Source organism: Macaca nemestrina, chromosome 2 (genome assembly GCF_043159975.1).
Source record: "Macaca nemestrina isolate mMacNem1 chromosome 2, mMacNem.hap1, whole genome shotgun sequence".
Taxonomy (NCBI): Eukaryota; Metazoa; Chordata; class Mammalia; order Primates; family Cercopithecidae; genus Macaca; species Macaca nemestrina.
In genome coordinates, this window is record NC_092126.1 from 147,703,840 (window position 1) to 147,722,134 (window position 18,295).

Consider the following 18,295-nt stretch of genomic DNA (forward strand, 5'->3'; position numbering starts at 1 on the left):
AAAGTTTATGTTTTCCAAGCACTGAGAGGTACCTTTTGCCTCCCTGATATTGTAAAACCAGTAAAAACAATGTAAACAATCTCCCTGTGAACATGACCAGCTAGTGGTTCTCTCCTTTCCAAAATGAGTCATGGAATAACATGAAAAACACAGGGATCATCTGCATTCTATCCAATCCATTAATACAAGTATCACTAAAGATAAAGAACATCTGGCATATCCTCTTCTAAGATATTAAGAAAACTATATTAGGATTGGGTAGAATTTAGTGGCTTAAATCTTTTTCAGGGAGATTTCTGATTCTGTTTAGGTTGTAGAGAGCTATAAATAATTAGCTATAACCCTAATGACGAGAAAAAGCTGGATAATTTATAAAACTATAATTTTTCTTGAATCCATCAGAGCTAAAGTAAGACGGCAATCAACTACCTTGAAACCTAAAGAAAGATGAGTGCCTTAGAGGAGAGGGGGATCATGAGCGCTGGTTGACATAGGGCAGTACACACGAGAAAAATTGGTACCACTCTATCTCTGGGTAAGATTTCAGCTAAACTTTTTGATAAACTGCAAAAGGCCAAGGGTGAGCTACCATGAAAATATAAAAACCCTGGGTGGCTTGGACACAAGGGGCATCACGTCCATTTGCAGGCTATTTTCTTTTCTTTTTTTTTCTTTATTTTTTGAGACGGAGTCTCGCTCTGTCGCCCACGCTGGAGTGCAGTGGCGCGATCTCGGCTCATTGCAAGCTCCGCCTTCTGGGTTCACGCCATTCTCCTGAGTCAGCCTCCCAAGTAGCTGGGACTACAGGCGCCCGCCACCATGCCCAGCTAATTTTTTGTATTTTTAGTAGAGACGAGGTTTCACCGTGTTAGCCAGGATGGTCTCGATCTCCTGACCTCATGATCTGCCCGCCTCGGCCTCCTAAAGTGCTGGGATTACAGGCGTGAGCCACCGTGCCTGGCCTTGCAGGCTATTTTCTACAGACCTCAGTGGGCACTCACAAGAGTCCTCAATCTCTCTGTAGCTCACTGGGGAAGGGCAAGAAATTAGAAAAGATCTCCCTTCAGATCCAATTCTGGCAAAAGAGAATCATCCCCACTGCAGGACGGACATGAAGCCCCAATCACATCTTTATCCCTGAAGAAAAAAAGCATTAAGCCACTGACGAAAGGTCAGCAAAAATGTTATCCCCAGAGCATAGGTTGCTGAGGGAAGTAAACAAAAACAAACAAACAAAAAACCCCCTCTACCCCTCAGGAGGACCAGGAAACCATTCTGGGCCCTGCCCCGTAGAGGATCTCTGCCTCTGGCAGTGGGAGAGGGGCAGGATTGCTGAAAGAGCCCCACCCCTGAGATGCAGGATTGAAAGACCTGCCTGAGACTGAAGCTAAATCAGAGTAACAGAGAACCCTCCTTTTCTCCCTACCACAAACCTAGCATGATCCAAGTGATACATAACAGCAATCTACTTCTAGGAGAGAAATGAACATGGAGAGAGACCCTCTCTGAGGCACAGGCTCATAGGGAAAACCTAAGTTGTGAGTGATATATAGGTACATTAAAAAAAAAGAGTCTGGCACCTCAGACTCTTACCTACAATGTCTGGCTTTCAAGGAAAACTTAAACATGAAAAAGCAAGCAAATGATGATTAAGATGATAAAGGATCATCTTTATCAATACACATGAACAGATAGGGCATTTCTGTAGAAATTACTTCAATAGAAATCCTTTCTTTTAGAAAGAATAATATGGAAATGTTAGATATATAGATAGAGATACATAAAACCAACACAGTAACAGATAACTTGACTCAGCTAAGGAAAGAATCAGTGAACCTAAAATTGGATTGGTATTATCCAATCTGAAACACAGAGAGAAAAAAAAGGAAAAGGAAAAAAAAAAACTGTAACAGAACAGCGCCTCTAAGAGCTATAGGACAATATCAAGAAATATAACATACACATAATAGAAATCACAGAAGAAGAAAGAAGGGAAGAGAAGAAATTGTTGAAGAACTAATGTCTAGAATTTGCCAAATATAAGAAAGACACCAAACCACAAATGCAAGAATCTCAAAGATCAAGCAACACAGATATAAAAATAAACCAAAAATGACAACAACATGCACATAGACACAAAGAGAAAATCATGCAGCCATCAGAGGAAAAAGATACATTATATAAAGAAAAATCAAGAATTACATTACACTTCTCATCAGAAATTATTCAAGCCAGATAACAATAGAGTGACATCTTTAAAGCATTGGAAAAAAGCCTCCCAATCCAGAATTCTAATGAAAATATCTCTCAAAAGTGAAAGACAAAAACGTTCTGAAGCTAAGAGAAAGTATTATTAGCAGCCCTCCATTACAAAAAGTATTAAAACAAGTTCTTCAAGTAGAACCAGAGAGAAACTTACCTAAGAAATGAAAACTGGTGAAAATGGTAAACATGATGATAAGTATGAAATACACTTTTTTCTTATTTTTAACTACTCTAAAAGATAACTGTTTAATGGACAAACAATAGCAACGTATTGTGTTAATAGTATATGTAAAAGGAGTTCATGACAATAACAGTACAAATAATTAGGAGTTGGGAGTATACTGTTAAAAGTTTCTTACAAGTGAGGCGGTATAATTACTTGACTGTAACTAATGAAAGATGTACACTGCAAACCCTAGAGAGACCACTAAAATTTTTTGAAAAAGAGGTAAAGTAATAAGGCAATAATAGAAATAAAATATAATAATAAAAAATGCTCAATCCAAAAGACAGCAAAAAAAGATAACAAAAAGGAGATGGAACAAAGAAAAAAACAGCAAGATATTAAATTCAAAGCCTACTGCATCAATATTTCATTAAAGAAATGGTTTTAAAGCACCAATTAAGAGGCAGAGAATGTCAGATTGGATAAAAAAGCAAGACCAAACTATATACTATCAAAAATAACCCATTTTAAATAAAAAGATAGGTTAAAAATAAAAGTATGGAAAGAGATGTCTCATGTAAACAGTCATGAAAAGAAACCTGGAGGAGCTTTATTAATATGAGGCACAACAAGCTCCAGAACAATGAATGTTATTAGGGATAAAGAAGGAAATGAGGGGCCGGGCGCAGTGGCTCATGCCTGTAATCCCAGCAGTTTGGGAGGCCGAGGCAAGTGGATCACCTGAGGTCAGGAATTCGAAACCAGCCTGACCAACATGGTGAAATCCCATCCCTACTAAAAATACAAAAATTAGCAGGGCATGGTGGCTCATGCCTGCAGTCCCAGCTGCTCGGGAGGCTGAGGCATGAGAATCACTTGAATCCAGGAGGAGGAGATTGCAGTGAGCTGAGATGGTGCCATTGCACTCCAGCCTGGGCAACAAGAGTGAAACTCCGTCTCAAAAAAAGAAAAAAAAGAGGGAAATTATACCGTGATAAAGGGTCAAGTTACCAAGAAGACATAACAATCTTAAATGTGTTTGCTCCTAAAACAGAAATTTAAAATACATTAAAAAGTATTTCTTGTTTCAAACAAGATGGATTAGACTCATTTCTCCACTAAGTACAACTAAAAACCCTGATATATAACTGACAACTGTAAGAGAACTCTGGAAAGTAGAAAGAGGAAGATGGACTGGCTAAGACCTCAGCATGTGAGGAATGACACTGTGGTGAGTTCCCTGAGGTGTCTTTGTATTCTGTATCTTATAGACTAGGCTCTGGAAAAGCCCAGAGACATCAAGAGGAACAGACAAAAAAGCTTCAAGAAAAATCTACTCTTCCTAAGCAAAGGACTGAAAAAGAGGGTGCCCAGAAACCTTCTTGATAATACTTGACCTACCCAGGCAAAACCCTGCTGATGCTCCCTGCCCTTTGCAGTATTATCAGAGAGCAAGTGGGGAGCGTGGACTTCTGCCCATTAACCAGAGGTGGAAGGGGTCCTAGTGCAGGATGTCCTCCCATAGCAACAGTGTCGGTCTAGTGAGGAGTTCAGACTTCTACCCCCCATCCAATGATGGCAGGTGACAACTGCACCCTCTCAACTAGTAACTGAGGAGAGAATATCAAAGAGAAGGAACCTGGAGAAAGAATTCCTTCAGCCTGTGTAGAGCATCCCCAACCAACATGTGAAATTGTTTACAATTAATATGCCAAAAGGTTTGAAAACTGAACCACAGTGTGGAATATCAGGTATTCACAACAGTCTCCAGGTAGCAATTAAATAAAGTGGACCAAAATAACATTTCAAGGGATCCGGGAACTAAATCATCACTAGAACCACAGCCTACAAAAGCAGGCCAGGATCTGCATGCTAAACTTAAACAAGATGACTTTCTGCTAAATTAGAATTTTTAAATAGAACCTAGAATGTCGTTAGAATACAAAAAATACTCAGAATACAATTGAAAAAAAACTTGACAAACTAAGAATCAGGAAAATCATGACTCGAATGAAAAAAGACAGGATGCCAATACCTGAGACAACCCAGTTGCTGGAATCATCTGACAAGAATTTTAAACCTACCATCATAAAAATGATCCAACAGGCAGTTAATGCTCTGGAGACAAAACAAAACTGCTACTGTATGAAATACTTTTGAAAGCCTTGAAACATGTAAGTGTACATGGATTTACATGTATACATATGCATACATGCATGTGTATGTATATTTGTATCCATGTGTGCATATGTATATATATGAGCATAGCTGGTAGCCATATCTTGGTTTCACCAATAGAAAGGACCAGAGCTCCTCAGAGAAATGGTTGATTTCAGGGTTGGGATATGGAAGAGCAAGAAAAGCCTGCAATATGTTGTTATGTTAGAAATAAGAAAATGGCAATGAAAATAACGGGGGTATGTCATGAGGACAGGAATTAGAATGAAGACGCTCCTGCTGGCCAAATCTGGAAAAATACAAACACAAAACTAATTAAGAGAAGTAATGAGTTAAAAATCTGTGAATCTATATCCATAAGAGACAAATAAAACAATAAGGCAGAGGGAAGGGTTCTTGTTTTCAGAATCATGCCAAGTATCAATTAGCAAGTGTGAAAGGAATGCTAAAGTTGAAAAAATCATCATTTTGCAACTATCACAGAAAAGATTAGTTTAGATAAAAATTACCAAAGGATGCTAAATATAGGGGTGAAATCTTAATAAGGTAGAGAATAGCTACATAGCGTTGAAGTGTCTCTGCAGACTTATTAGTAGCAAGGCAGCAGATGTAAAGTATAAATGAGGGAGAAACTGGCCAGGTGATCAAGCCTGATATCACAAATGAGGGGTACACAGATGTCAAATGGCTCCAGATGTAATATTCTGAAGACAAAACATCACTTACATAGTATTCTGGCCAGGAATACATAATCTGAATTTTCTGCCAGAATGAGAACATTTTACTTGAAAAACACACACACACACAACAAAGACTGTATTCTTTTAAAAGGCCAGTGTCATAAAGGACAAAGGCTGAGGAATTATTTCAGGTTGAAAGAGATTGAAAAGATATTACCACTAAATGCAATATGTGCTCCAAAACTGGATCATGTACTGCAGGAAAAAAAAATCTACAAATGTTATTATGGGGTCCACTGACAAAATTGAATAGATGAACAAAAGTATTATAACAAAGTTAAATTTACTACAAGTACTAACTACAGTGGCAAAAAAAGTGAATCTTTTTTTCTTAAGAAATAATACAAGGATGTATTTAGGAATAAAGAGTAAACACTATATAACTTATTCTCGGACAAAGAAAAAAATACGTGTGTAATTATATGGACACATACATTCACAGAAAAAGAGAGACAGAGGAACAAAGTAATTCATAAAGCAAATGAGGCAAAATGCTAACAATAGGGGAATCTGTACAAACGGTATAGTCTATGCATTGATTATGATGGTCTTTCAACTTTCCTATAAATTTCCAAATAGAAAGTTTTTTAAAAGAATGCAAAATTAAGACTTTTTCAGACAAACAGAAGCTGAGAGAATCTGTCTCAACAGCACATCTGCACTACAAGAAATATTGAATAATCCAGGCACGATGGTTCATGCCTGTAATCCCTGCACTTTGGGGGGGCTAAAGCAGGTGAATCTCTTGAGGCTAGGAGTTCAAGATCAGCCCGGGTAACATAGCGAGACCCTGTCTCTACAAAACAAACAAAAATTAGCTGGGCATGGTGGCATGCGCTTGTAGTCCTAGCTACTTGGCAGGCTGAAACGGGAGGATTCCTGAAGTCCGAGGCTGCAGTGAACTATCATTGCGCCACTGTACTCCAGCCAGGGTGACAGAGCAAGACCCTGTCTTAAAAAAAAAAGAAAAAAAGAAAAAGAATGAACGAATAAAGTTTTTCAGGAAATGTCCAAACACTGTGGAAATCAAGAAAAAAAAAAGAAGTTTTTCAGGCAAAAGAAAATGACACCAGATGAAAACCAGATCGACACAAAGAAATAAAGAATGCTGAAAATGGTAAATGTGCAGGTAAATACAGACCTTCTTTTCCATTTTTATTTAGTTTAAAGCAAAAATAGTAACAAGGTATTATAGAGTGTTTAAAATACGTAGAAGAAAAATTTATGACAACAATAGTACAAAGAATGAAAGTCATAAGGTCCTTCCATTACACATGAAGTAGTATACTATTAACTGAAGGTACACTAAGTTAAAAATGCATATAATAAACTAGAACAATCACTCCTACAAAAAAAAAAAAAAAAAGAAGTATAGCTCATAAAATGAAGATAACATAAAAAACTAAACAATACTCAGTTAATCTAAAAGAAAGCAGGAAATGAAGAAAAAACAAAAGAATGATAGAATAGCAAACAAGCACGATGGCAGATATAAACCAAACCAAATAGAATAAATGAAATTAAAATAGTTTAAACCCTACAATGTAATGGTAGAGCATGTCAAATTAAGTTAAAAAAGAAAATCCAAACCATATATGGCTTATAATAAAACACAGTTTAAATATAATGATACAATAGATTTAAAGAAAAATGAAATAAAATAGTTGCTACACTCATATCAGATAATTTTTGAGACAAGGAATATTACCAGAGACAAAGACATATATGCCATAATAATAAACAGGCTAACTAATCAAGAAGATACATAATAATACTAAGAGATTCAAAATATAACAAAACTGAAAATATTGACAGGGAAAATGAAAAATCTATAAATATAGTTGGATATTTCAAAAAGCTTGTCAGTAATTGATAGAATCAGTAAACAGAATATCAGCAAGGATGCTGAAGACTTGAATACACTATCAAGCAAATTTACATAACATTTACAGATCACTGCACAAAAATAAATGAGTACTGACCACAGACAAACCTTGAAAACATTACACTAAGTGACAGAAGTTAGTTTATAAAAGGCCACATGTTATATGATTCCACTTAAATGGAACATCCAGAACAGACAAATCTATAGAGACAGAAAGTAAATTAGTGGCTATCTAGGGCTGGAAGGGTTGGCAGAAAATGATGCTAATGGATACTGGGCTCTTTTCAGGATAACAAATGTTCTAAAATTTAATGTGATGATAGTTGTACAACTCTGTGAATATACTGAAAACCACTGAACTGTATACATACTTTAGGTGGGTAGGAATTATATCTCAGTATTATATTAATTATATTTCAATAAACTGAATAAAACTCAATGTTATAAATATATCACAGAATAAATAAAAAATATAATCATCTCAATAGATGCAGAATAAGAAATTGACAATTCAACACACCTTCATAATTCTCAATAAACTAGGAAGGGAAGAAATGTCCTCAACCTCATAAAAGGCATCTATGAAAACCTATCACACTTAATAGTGAAAGACTAAATGCTTTACCTATAAGATTGGGGTATTCCAGAATTAAAAGAACATATATTGATGCAATAATATTATCACTCAAATGATTTTTGAAGGCAATCATTCTTCCTTCTGGGGAGACAGAACCTTGAAAACTCAGAGGAAAGTTAGAGATCCTTTCTTAAAAAATTCATTAAAAAAAAAAGATTGGAGAAAGGAAAGGATATTTGCCCACACCACTTTTATTTCACATTGCACTGGAGGTTCTAACCAATGCAACTAACCAAGGATAGAAAGACAAAAAGACAAAAGGCATATCGACTGAAAAAAATAAATAAATAAAACTGTTTTTATTGGCATGCAACTTGATTGTGTATATAAAAATCCTATGAAATCTATAAAAAAGCAATTAGAAACATGTGAGTTTCACTAGTTAATAGTATACAAGTAAATATACAAAAATCAGTAAATCAACATGACTCTTTAAAATAGTAATAAACAATGAGAAATAAAAATTTTAAAACCACTCACAATAGCACCAAAAGACATGAAATATTTAAGGATACATTTAACAAAATACATGGAACACATGTACATAAAAAACTAGACAGCACTATTGAGAGAAATCAAAGGAGGCCTAAAGAGACATACCATGACTGTGCATTAAAAGTCTTAACATTGTTAAGGTATCAATTCTAAGCTGATCTATGTAATCTCACTCAAAATCCCAAAAGGTACACACTAATAAACTAACTGCCCTGCAGATGCTGTCCTGGACCTGCCAGCAGCACAGATGCAGATGCTCTGCTATGCCTGTAACATCAGGGCAAAGTGAAAGTGGCTATTTCTACACTCAGTGTTCAGAAAACAGTGAACAACAAGAATGGATAATAGCCTGACATTTCTTAGGGGAAAAACAACAACAAAAAAAAAACTGAGTCTAACATTTATATGGAATTGCAAAGGACCTAGAACAATTTTGAGAACACAGTTGAAGGACTTATACCACCTGATAATTTTAAGACTTACTATAAAGTTACAGAAATCAAGAGTGTGTCATGAGTGAGAGGACAGATACCTAGATCAGTGGAACAGAATAGATTCTAGATAGATTTACATGCTATATACACGGCTGACAGGTTTTTAACAATGGTGGCAAAGTAATTCAATGGGGAAAGGATAATCTTTTTAACAAACGGTGCTGAAAAACTAGATATACATATTTTTTAAATAAACCTTGACATTTACCTTCCACCATACAGAAAAACTAAATGAAAATGGATCATAGATTTAAATATAAAAGCTAAAATTATAAAACTCCTAGAAAATAACACAGGAGAAAATCTTTGTGATCTTAGGATGAACATATATTTTGTTGACATGCAACACAACTGTATACATAAAAAATCATGAAATGAGGGCCGGGCGCGGTGGCTCAAGCCTGTAATCCCAGCACTTTGGGAGGCCGAGACAGGTGGATCACGAGGTCAGGAGATCGAGACCATCCTGGCTAACACGGTGAAACCCCGTCTCTACTAAAAAGTACAAAAAACTAGCCGGGCGAGGTGGCGGGAGCCTGTAGTCCCAGCTACTTGGGAGGCTGAGGCAGGAGAATGGCGTGAACCCGGGAGGCGGAGCTTGCAGTGAGCCGAGATCCAGCCACTGCACTCCAGCCTGGGCGACAGAGCAAGACTCCGTCTCAAAAAAAAAAAAAAAAAAAAAAAATCATGAAATGATACACAAGAAGCATAAATCATAAAAAAAGTAAACTAAATTTCATCAAAATTAAAACTCTCTGCTCTTCAAAGACATCATTAAGAAAATGACAAGGTAAGCCACATACTAAGATAAAATAGTCACAACACATATATTTAACAAATTCAGTATCCAGAATATATAAATAACTTACAAATCAATAAAAAGAGTTAAGGGGCAGAATATTTCAACCAAGCCTTTATCAAATAAAATATATAAGTAACAAATAAAAATATCAAAACACAGGAGACATCACTAGTCACAGGAACATGCAAATTAAAACCATCATGAGATACCACTACTACACATCGGTTAGAATGGCTAAAATTAAGAAGAATGAAAATACTAAGTGTTAGAAGGGTGTGGCAAAAGTGGGACTCTCACAATGCAAAATGGTTCAGTCATTTGAAAAACTGTATGGCAGGTTCTTATAGTTACATTTACCGTATGACCAGCAATTCCACTCCACCCAAGAGAAATGAAAACATATGGTTACATAAAGATCTGTGAACCCATGTTCATAATAGCTTTACTGATAATAAAAAAACTGGACACAGTCCAGTTGTCCATTAATAAGCAAAGGGATATACAAATTGTGGCATGGCTATAAAGCAGAACACTGCTTGGCAATAAAAAATAAATGCACTGGCCAGGCACGGTGGCTCGTGCCTGTAATCCCAGCACTTTGGGAGGCAGAGGCGGGTGGATCACAAGGTCAGGAGTTTGAGACTAGCCTGGCCAATATGGTGAAACCCCGTCTCTAATAAAAATACAAAATTTAGCCCGGCATGGTGGTGGGTACCTGTAGTCCCAGCTACTCGGGAGGCTGAGGCGATTCGCTTGAACCTGGAAGGCTGAGGTTACAGTGAGCTGAGATCATGCCATTGCACTCCAGCCTGGCCGACACAGAGACTCTGTCTCAAATAAATAATAAATAAATAAATAAATAAAATAAAAAATAAATGCACTACTGGTAAAAGCAACATGGAAAAATCTCAAAAGTATGCTAAGTGACAGAGGCCGTATGTAAAAGGCTACATACTATACAATTTGTGTAATTTCATTTATGTGACAGTATAGAAAAGGTAAAATTATAGGGACAAAAAAAGAGATCAGTGTTTCCTAAGGTCTTAGAGTAAAAGACGGAATATACAGCAAAGGGGCATTGGAACTTTCGCTGATGAAGGAAATGTTCTACATTTCAATTAGAGCAATGGCTAAATGACAATATACATTTGTCAAAATTCACCTAACTATACACTTTTAAAGGATGTATTACATTGTAAGTAAATTATACCTCAATAAAAAGGGCACACACAAAAAGTGACATGCCATTGAATATAAGGAAACTATACAAAAATCAGTTGTATTTTTCTATACAAGCAACTAATAAAAACTGACATTTTTAGAACAAAACATCATGTACAACTGCATCAAAAATATCAAAGAATAACTCTTTAAAAAGATGTATGAGATCTTCACACTGAAAACTGCAAAACATTGATAAAAATCAAAGACGAAAAAAGGGATAAACCCTATTCATGAATTGGAAGACTCAAATACTGTACAGATATCAACTATCCCAAAATTGATCTATAAATTCAATATAATCCCAATTTAAAAACTTATATGGAAATACAAAATGCCTAGAAAAAACAAGGCAACCTCAATAAACGAAACTGGAAGAACTATATTACCAGACAGCAAGACCTATCATAAATTACTTATAAAGTACTTAAGACACACATTATTTATCCTGCACAAGGGTAAATAATAGCCCAATGGAATGAAACAATGTCCAGGCCTACACATGTACAATTAGCTGATTCTGAGTCAAGACTTCTGGCAATTCAGTGGGAGAAGGGATGGCACGTCCATAAGTGGTGCTGCACCAATTGGTTATTCATATGGGAAAAAAAAAGACAATCTTGTCCTCTACCTCACAACACATGCTAAAATCAATTCCAGATAAACTGTACATCAAAATTTAGGAGAAAGAACAATAAAATTTTAAAAGAAAATAAGAGACGATCCACATGATCTTGAAGTAGGCTAAGGCAAAGCACTGATACAAAGGAAAAATGTAATGAATTGGACTATTTTAAGAACTTCTACTCTTCAAATGATGCCATTAAGAGAGTGAAAAGGTGAAATTAGAAATATACATACATACAGCAAAAGATTTTTATCCAGGAAATTTCAGTTACTCCCACAAATAAGAATAAAGATAGACCCACAGCACAGAAGAATTGGACATAGATTTAAACAGGTATTTCACCAAAGAGGATATCCAGATGGCCAACAAGCATATAAAAATGTGCTGAACATTATGTCATTAAGGAAATGCAAATTAAAACAAAAAGGTACTACCATGGACCCGCCAGAATGGCTAAAATGGAGAGTTAACAATGGTGATGTTGTAAAGGGTGCAGAATAACTGACACCCTCATATCTTCCTGATGAAAGTGTACACGACTACTGAATTTGGGGCTGTATCCATTAAAGCTGAACATCTGCAAATATATAACACCAATTCCATTCCTGTATATATATATATCCAACAGCAACATGCACCTATGTGCACCAAAAGATATATAAAAGACTATTCATAGCAGCATTATTGTTAATAGAGAAAAAGTGGGAAAAAAGTGAAATGTTTACTAAACACTCAGTGGATAAGATGATACGTTTATACAATGGAATACCAGATAGCAACAAAAATGAAAAAAATCACGACCATATAAAAAAACATGAATTAATCTTATAATGTTGCACAAATGAGGGCAGGCACAAAAGAATACATAAGCTATTGTCCCATTTATTTAAAGATCAAACATAGGCAAAATGAACATATGGGGTTAGAAGTCAAGATAGTGGTCAAATGTGAGAATGAAGTAGTGAATGGGAGGAGGCAGACAGGGCTTTTCGGATGCTGGTAGTGATCTCAGTAGGGGCTACAATGACATTTCACTTTAGGAAATTTACTTTGTGATAATTCACCAAACAATATACTTAAAATTTGTGTGTTTTAATGTTTGCATGTTATTCTCCAAGTTTTTAAAAATTAGACAATTCTATATGTTAACAGAAAGAACTCCAATATATGTGTGTGGTTTAATGAAAAGAAACAACCATTAAATAGTGCACTACACAGAATACTACCATTTTGTAAAAACAGTAATGAAAAGGATATATGTTTGTGTACTATAATCATAATGGCAACATTTACTGAAAGCTAACTACTTGCTAAGGTACTGTGCTAGGCACTTTTCATGCCTTTTATCATTTATTCCACTCCACATTATGAAGTAGGTAGTATTATTAACCCTTATTTTATGAATGAGAAAACTGAGGTACAGAGATATCAAGTAACATGCCCATGGTCACCAAGCCATAAAGCTGAAAAACGGGCACTGTAACCCAGGCTCTCCAGATCCACTCTTCCCCACCACACTCTCCCTAGATAGGCACATGAGAAACTGGCAATGGGGTGCCTCTGAGAAGGGATCTGGGGATTAGAAGGCAGGCTGAGAGGAAGGCTGGCTTATCATAGCATACTCTAGGTACCTTTTGAAGGAATACATTTGCATGTCTTATCTATTATCTAAAAAGTACTTATTTACAATATTTTTCTATGGTCTATAATTTCTGATTTATACAAAATTGCTTTATCCACAAGGTAAGCATAACTCACTGTTTTATTACTTTACCTGATTTAGGATGCAAAGCATCACACTGGGCATTGTACATGTGTACAAATTCTTGGTGCCTTTTAATGAGCTGTTGTTTATTTCCTTGAATAGATAATCCATGCTCTTTTAGCTTTTTCTTTAAATCACGATCAGAGAGCAAATTATATACAGTTTTGGGCAGCGGTTTCCTTTTGTGAACAGAACTGAAAAGGGGGGAAGATCCCTGATGATTATTGTGAATTATCAAATGCTTTTCATGTAAAATAGCAAACACATTCTGATTGAACAACTGGGTACCTGGAAAAATAGTAGAACCATTAGATTAAAAAAGGGAGAGAAAAATCAAGTTTGCAGATAAAGCTGAGTGTCTGACATGATGCATCTCAGGTGCTGGTGAGATATTCAGACACAGGGGCCTAGGTGCCACCAGAAGTGAGAGACTTGGGTCTCAAAAAGATGTCAGACCTAAAGAGGCACACTAAGAAGACAGATATGTAAGGCTTGTGGAATATGCTATGAGGACTTCATCTAGAATCACACTTAAACAGACCTACTCAATTTTCCACCTCTTTAAAGCATGCTAGAAATTCTGATGGGCTAAAATTCAAGCTACCTAAAAGTACCAATGACTTGAGACAATTCCATAAACAGGAACCTTTTAGTGAGTTTTAATTCATTTTATCTGATTATAGCAGGTTCTCTACCTGGCTCAGCCTTATGGCAATTAGATGCTCAACAAAAATGTGCTCAAGGAGGTCATTACACTTGCTATCATTTCAAAATAAGAACAGCAAAGATTCAGGTGAAAATTAACAGAAACTTGAAATAATAGGTTTATCAAAAAAACAAGTTTTTACAAAGGATTAGCATATAACTAGCTCACACAAGGCTGTCCCAAACATTAGTGTACCTAAGAAGCACCTAAAGAGTTCATTTAAAATGCAGATTCTCCATCCCCTTCTCCACCCCGTCCACCAATTGTGGTTCGGTCTGAAGTGGAGATCTAAAATCTCTATTTTCAACAAGGTTCTCCAGAGTAAATCTGATATAAACAATCCGATAATCAAATAGAGAAATATTACAGTCAGGTATAGACTGAAAACAATCAAAAATTTCTCTATTAACCAACAGGGCCATTCCCCAAATAAATTATGTCTTTCATGCTGTATTAATGAAGTCTAAAAGCCAGAAATAACTAATTAAATGTGAAAAGACCTGCAAACTCTCGATAGATTATATTTTTCTGAAAATTGCTCTTCTTACAATGACAGTCCATCAGACTCTACAAGACTGATAAAATTACAGCAAAATGAAATCTCAGTAGGTAGCAACAGCTGAATCATTTTGTGTTTACAGAAGCACACAGGGAGAGATGATTCATTAAGTCTGTATCTAAAACATTTGTTTTATCAAGGATAGATGATTAAACTATGACTGTGAAATTCTAGTGAGGAACTGTACTGTTCATTGGCATTTACAATAAAAAGCACCACTAGAGATCAATTTCTATCAGGAATTTTAAAACATGAAACCCAATAAATGTTTCCCCAAACACGAAAATGACATTGATTTTTCTTCCGTGATTTAGTGGAACTGAGTAACACATTTAAGGGGCCTCAGAATCTGAGGACAGCAAAGGAAGGGTGCATCTGCGATCAGTTCTGACATGGTTTTATATAGAAAGGTTAAGGGCTGCCACTCACATTCAGCAGATGGCCTGTCAGAATATTGTGGAGGAGATAGGAAAACTCACAGGGCCTCTTCTCTATGACCCGACTCTGGGGCCAGGATACAACTAAAGAACAACATGGCCCAGTGTTGCCTTCAGTATCTCCACAAACACCAGTTTTGTAAGATGGAAATGATGAGGACAGAAAGGCTTGGCAGTCAAATAAATTTAGGAATTACTGAATTAAACAAAACCTAACAGTTACGCTTAATGTAGGACTTCTCAAAGCCTTTAATACACTAAGAGGGGGATCCAGGAGATGGTGCTTTTAAGTTCACTACAGAGCACTGGCAGGACTATACCATTCTTTGAAGCAGGAATTTAAACCACTATTAGAACTTAATTACACATGGACGAGTATGTCTTTAAATAAACTGACAGCATCAAAAATGATGTATCAGAAATGTATTCGAACTGATGGATGGATCTAGAAAAAGGGGAGTCCAGGCAAGATAATCAGCGCAGATTCCTTATTCTTCAAAGAATATACTCAGCTTCTATATTCCCAACTCATGCATTTCTAAAGAGAAAAGCAGGTCATCAAACTCTCGTGGCTTATGGGAAATAACCCTTAGGACTATTTATTTACTCCAAATCGCCACTAACTAAGCAACCTAAAAATCTAAATTTTATTCTCATCAACAAACTTACCCACTAGGTGGCAGTATTGTGCATGCAAAACTGCCCCAGGTTTGGACTCAAATATGTCTACCATTTTTAATAAAGCAACACTGTGTTTTATATGTCAGCTTTTGTAAGTTATAACAGTATGAATTTGACCCTCAAAATCTGCATTCACTCCAAATTTACTCATAAAAATTAAGTGATGTATTTTCTTTAATCACAAAAAATAATACTATGGCTCTGTCTTATTAACGTGGTTTTTGGAAAATACTCTTCAAAGTCCTTCAAAACAGACTGAACATAGAAGCAAATCATTCTTTCATCCCCACTTCCCAAATACCATTAATTTCTTCAGCTTCCCTCCTCTTCTTTTCCAAATCTCTCTGAATTGTCACCTATTATCTTCCCCTTGCCTCCTGTTTCAGAAGGGTCCTTTCTGCATATCAAGGATAACCTCATTACTGGGCTCTTGTGCTCCTCACTTTCTTCCATTTATCCTCTGCTCTCTCCCTGGAAATAGTGGAAGGAAAGAGACTGAAGGCTTAAACTCCTATTTTTAAAAATAACATCCCTTGATCTTTATGCCACTCACTCCTTCTCCAAACTACCATCTCATCTTTCTCCCTTCATCACCAGACTCATCTAAATTGTGTCTTCTGTTTATTATCCACTGATTCCTTAATGCCTTGCAATTTGACTAGTATTTCATTCCTGAACAACTTATATGTCTAACAATAGTGGACTAGTATAAGAAATTACAGTTATTTTCATGTACAAAGGAGGTAGAATAGCACAGTTGTTTAGATGCAAATATTGAGCTGACAATTTATTAGTAACAATACCTGGATGGTGTGGGTGTGGGGTGGGGTATGACATTACATTTCATATATGCATTTTTGTACCTTTTTATATCATATATATTTATATAATTTCCTAGTCAAAAATTTTTGAAAAATTCAATTTTAAATTTTAAAACTTCTGAGCATCCTAAAGATCAGAGACAGATTTTCTATATTCTATATTCAGAGTCTAATCTTGCTTTCTTTGGCCAAGAAGCTTTTTAGTAGTTTTAAAATTCTAAGAGAAAAAAACAAGTTTAAAAAGAATTGAATTTGAAGTCATTAATTTCTTATTAAGTCAAAATTTAGTAGCAGTTCAAATATTCAACATAGCTAATCATATCTGGCAAAGTGGGAGTTGAAGAAAGAACAGAGAGGGATTGGAAGAAGTGGCCAACAGGAGTGAAGGAGAAAGCAAGTAAGAGCAGGAAATACGGTTACCAGGATAAAATGAATACTGTAATTTTCCCCCAAGTTTATAAAGCACAAGAGGCACTCAGCTAAAGTAGCTCAATGGTTCTGCTCAACGTCCTTACCTTCTGAGGCTTTCCTTCTTCTCTTCGCGTGATAAACAGCCGTCTAAATGCTTATTAATGTGACTTTCTGGAATATTAACCCCACAAACAGGACAATCCACTGTATTTTTTAAAAAGAAAAAGAGAGTATTAATTGTAGAAGGGGAAAAAGTATGTAAACTGGCATCTTTTCAGCAAGTAAAGTAAAAAAGAATCCCAACTTAACATGCACTTAGAAAAGCAGAAAAGAAAAAGAACGGCCCGTCGGGACAACAGGAGTGGGACAGACTGGTTACTGGGTAATGGCTAAATTGTGGGAAGTCACACAATTGAAGTCCTGGTCCCAGAGAAAGAGACTGCAAATAAGCTTGAAAGTTTGTTTATTAGAAAATGCTTCGGTTAAATCTTTTCTAACAAGGTATGACCAAACTATAGAACTAATCTTAAATTTTCCCAAGCCTTAGGAGCTATCCATGTTTAGCATAGAAGCAATAGTAACAACTTAAGACACATCTGGCCCAGGGGCTGGGTGAAGGAAAGGTAGTTTAGTAATTTATTGAGTTGGGCCAACTACTGTTCAATTTTGTCAATTAAACAAATTTGTTAATTTAGCTCTCGTTTATAATTCTATACATAATGTTAAAAGTAAGGAACACAATCATTCTCAAACTATTTCATAAAGTTGCAGGGATCTGTGGGGGTAATTCGGGCCTACAGACCTCCATGGATAACAGGCAGAAGGAGGTCAGGTGAAACAGAACAATCTGTTTTATCTATTTTAATATGTTATGGTTTATTGTAAAATTTCATTTGGGAAAAAAGGTTCTGCTAGGGGAAAAACAGTTAACCATCAAGCTAAAAAATACTACAATAAGAACTGTCAATTGGTAAAAAAACTAAGGATAGACATAGTAGAAAATATAAGTGTAATTTATATATCTTTAAAAGATGTAAACACGTTAAGTACTAATAAACTAATTTCAATCTAAGTTTAATAAACACTCACATCTCTGCACTGTGTGTGGTATGGGTATACCAAAGATGTCTAAGAGTTTCTGCCTAAAAGGTGCTCTAAACTTCACTGGAAAGAAGACACAGAAACAAAAGGTTAAACAAGCTGACATATCCATCAAACAGTTAAGCAAATGGGACACAAAACACTCCAGAAAACAAGTGTTATAGCACTTTTGTGACGTGAGACAGTGTTTTCTAACATAACAAATGAATAGTGAGGATCTGGATAGTCTGTAAAGGTATAGAACAGGGACCGGCAAACATTCTTAGTGAAGGGCCAGGTAGTGAAGAGCCAGGTAGAATTTAG

General features: G+C 35.9%; 1 protein-coding gene and 1 non-coding gene across 4 annotated transcripts in view; one reads left to right on the forward strand and one right to left on the reverse strand.

Annotated features, from left to right (window-relative positions):
- LOC105477646 (RAD18 E3 ubiquitin protein ligase) overlaps positions 1-18,295 on the reverse strand; it is an 82,375-nt gene that overhangs the window by 39,719 nt on the left and 24,361 nt on the right. For 2 of the 3 annotated variants that reach the window (XM_011734210.2, XM_071092125.1), the window contains exons 6-8: positions 17,981-18,055; positions 16,996-17,095; positions 13,286-13,470 (exon numbers count right to left, since the gene is read on the reverse strand). In XM_011734210.2, coding sequence (XP_011732512.1) covers positions 13,286-13,470; positions 16,996-17,095; positions 17,981-18,055 — 360 coding nt within the window. The remainder of the gene's footprint in view (positions 1-13,285; positions 13,471-16,995; positions 17,096-17,980; positions 18,056-18,295) is intronic. The other variant, XM_011734212.2, reaches the window with a different exon arrangement.
- On the forward strand, positions 8,587-8,724 carry LOC112425937 (small nucleolar RNA SNORA43). Its single transcript, XR_003017144.1, has one exon. It is a non-coding gene; the product is annotated as a small nucleolar RNA SNORA43 (small nucleolar RNA).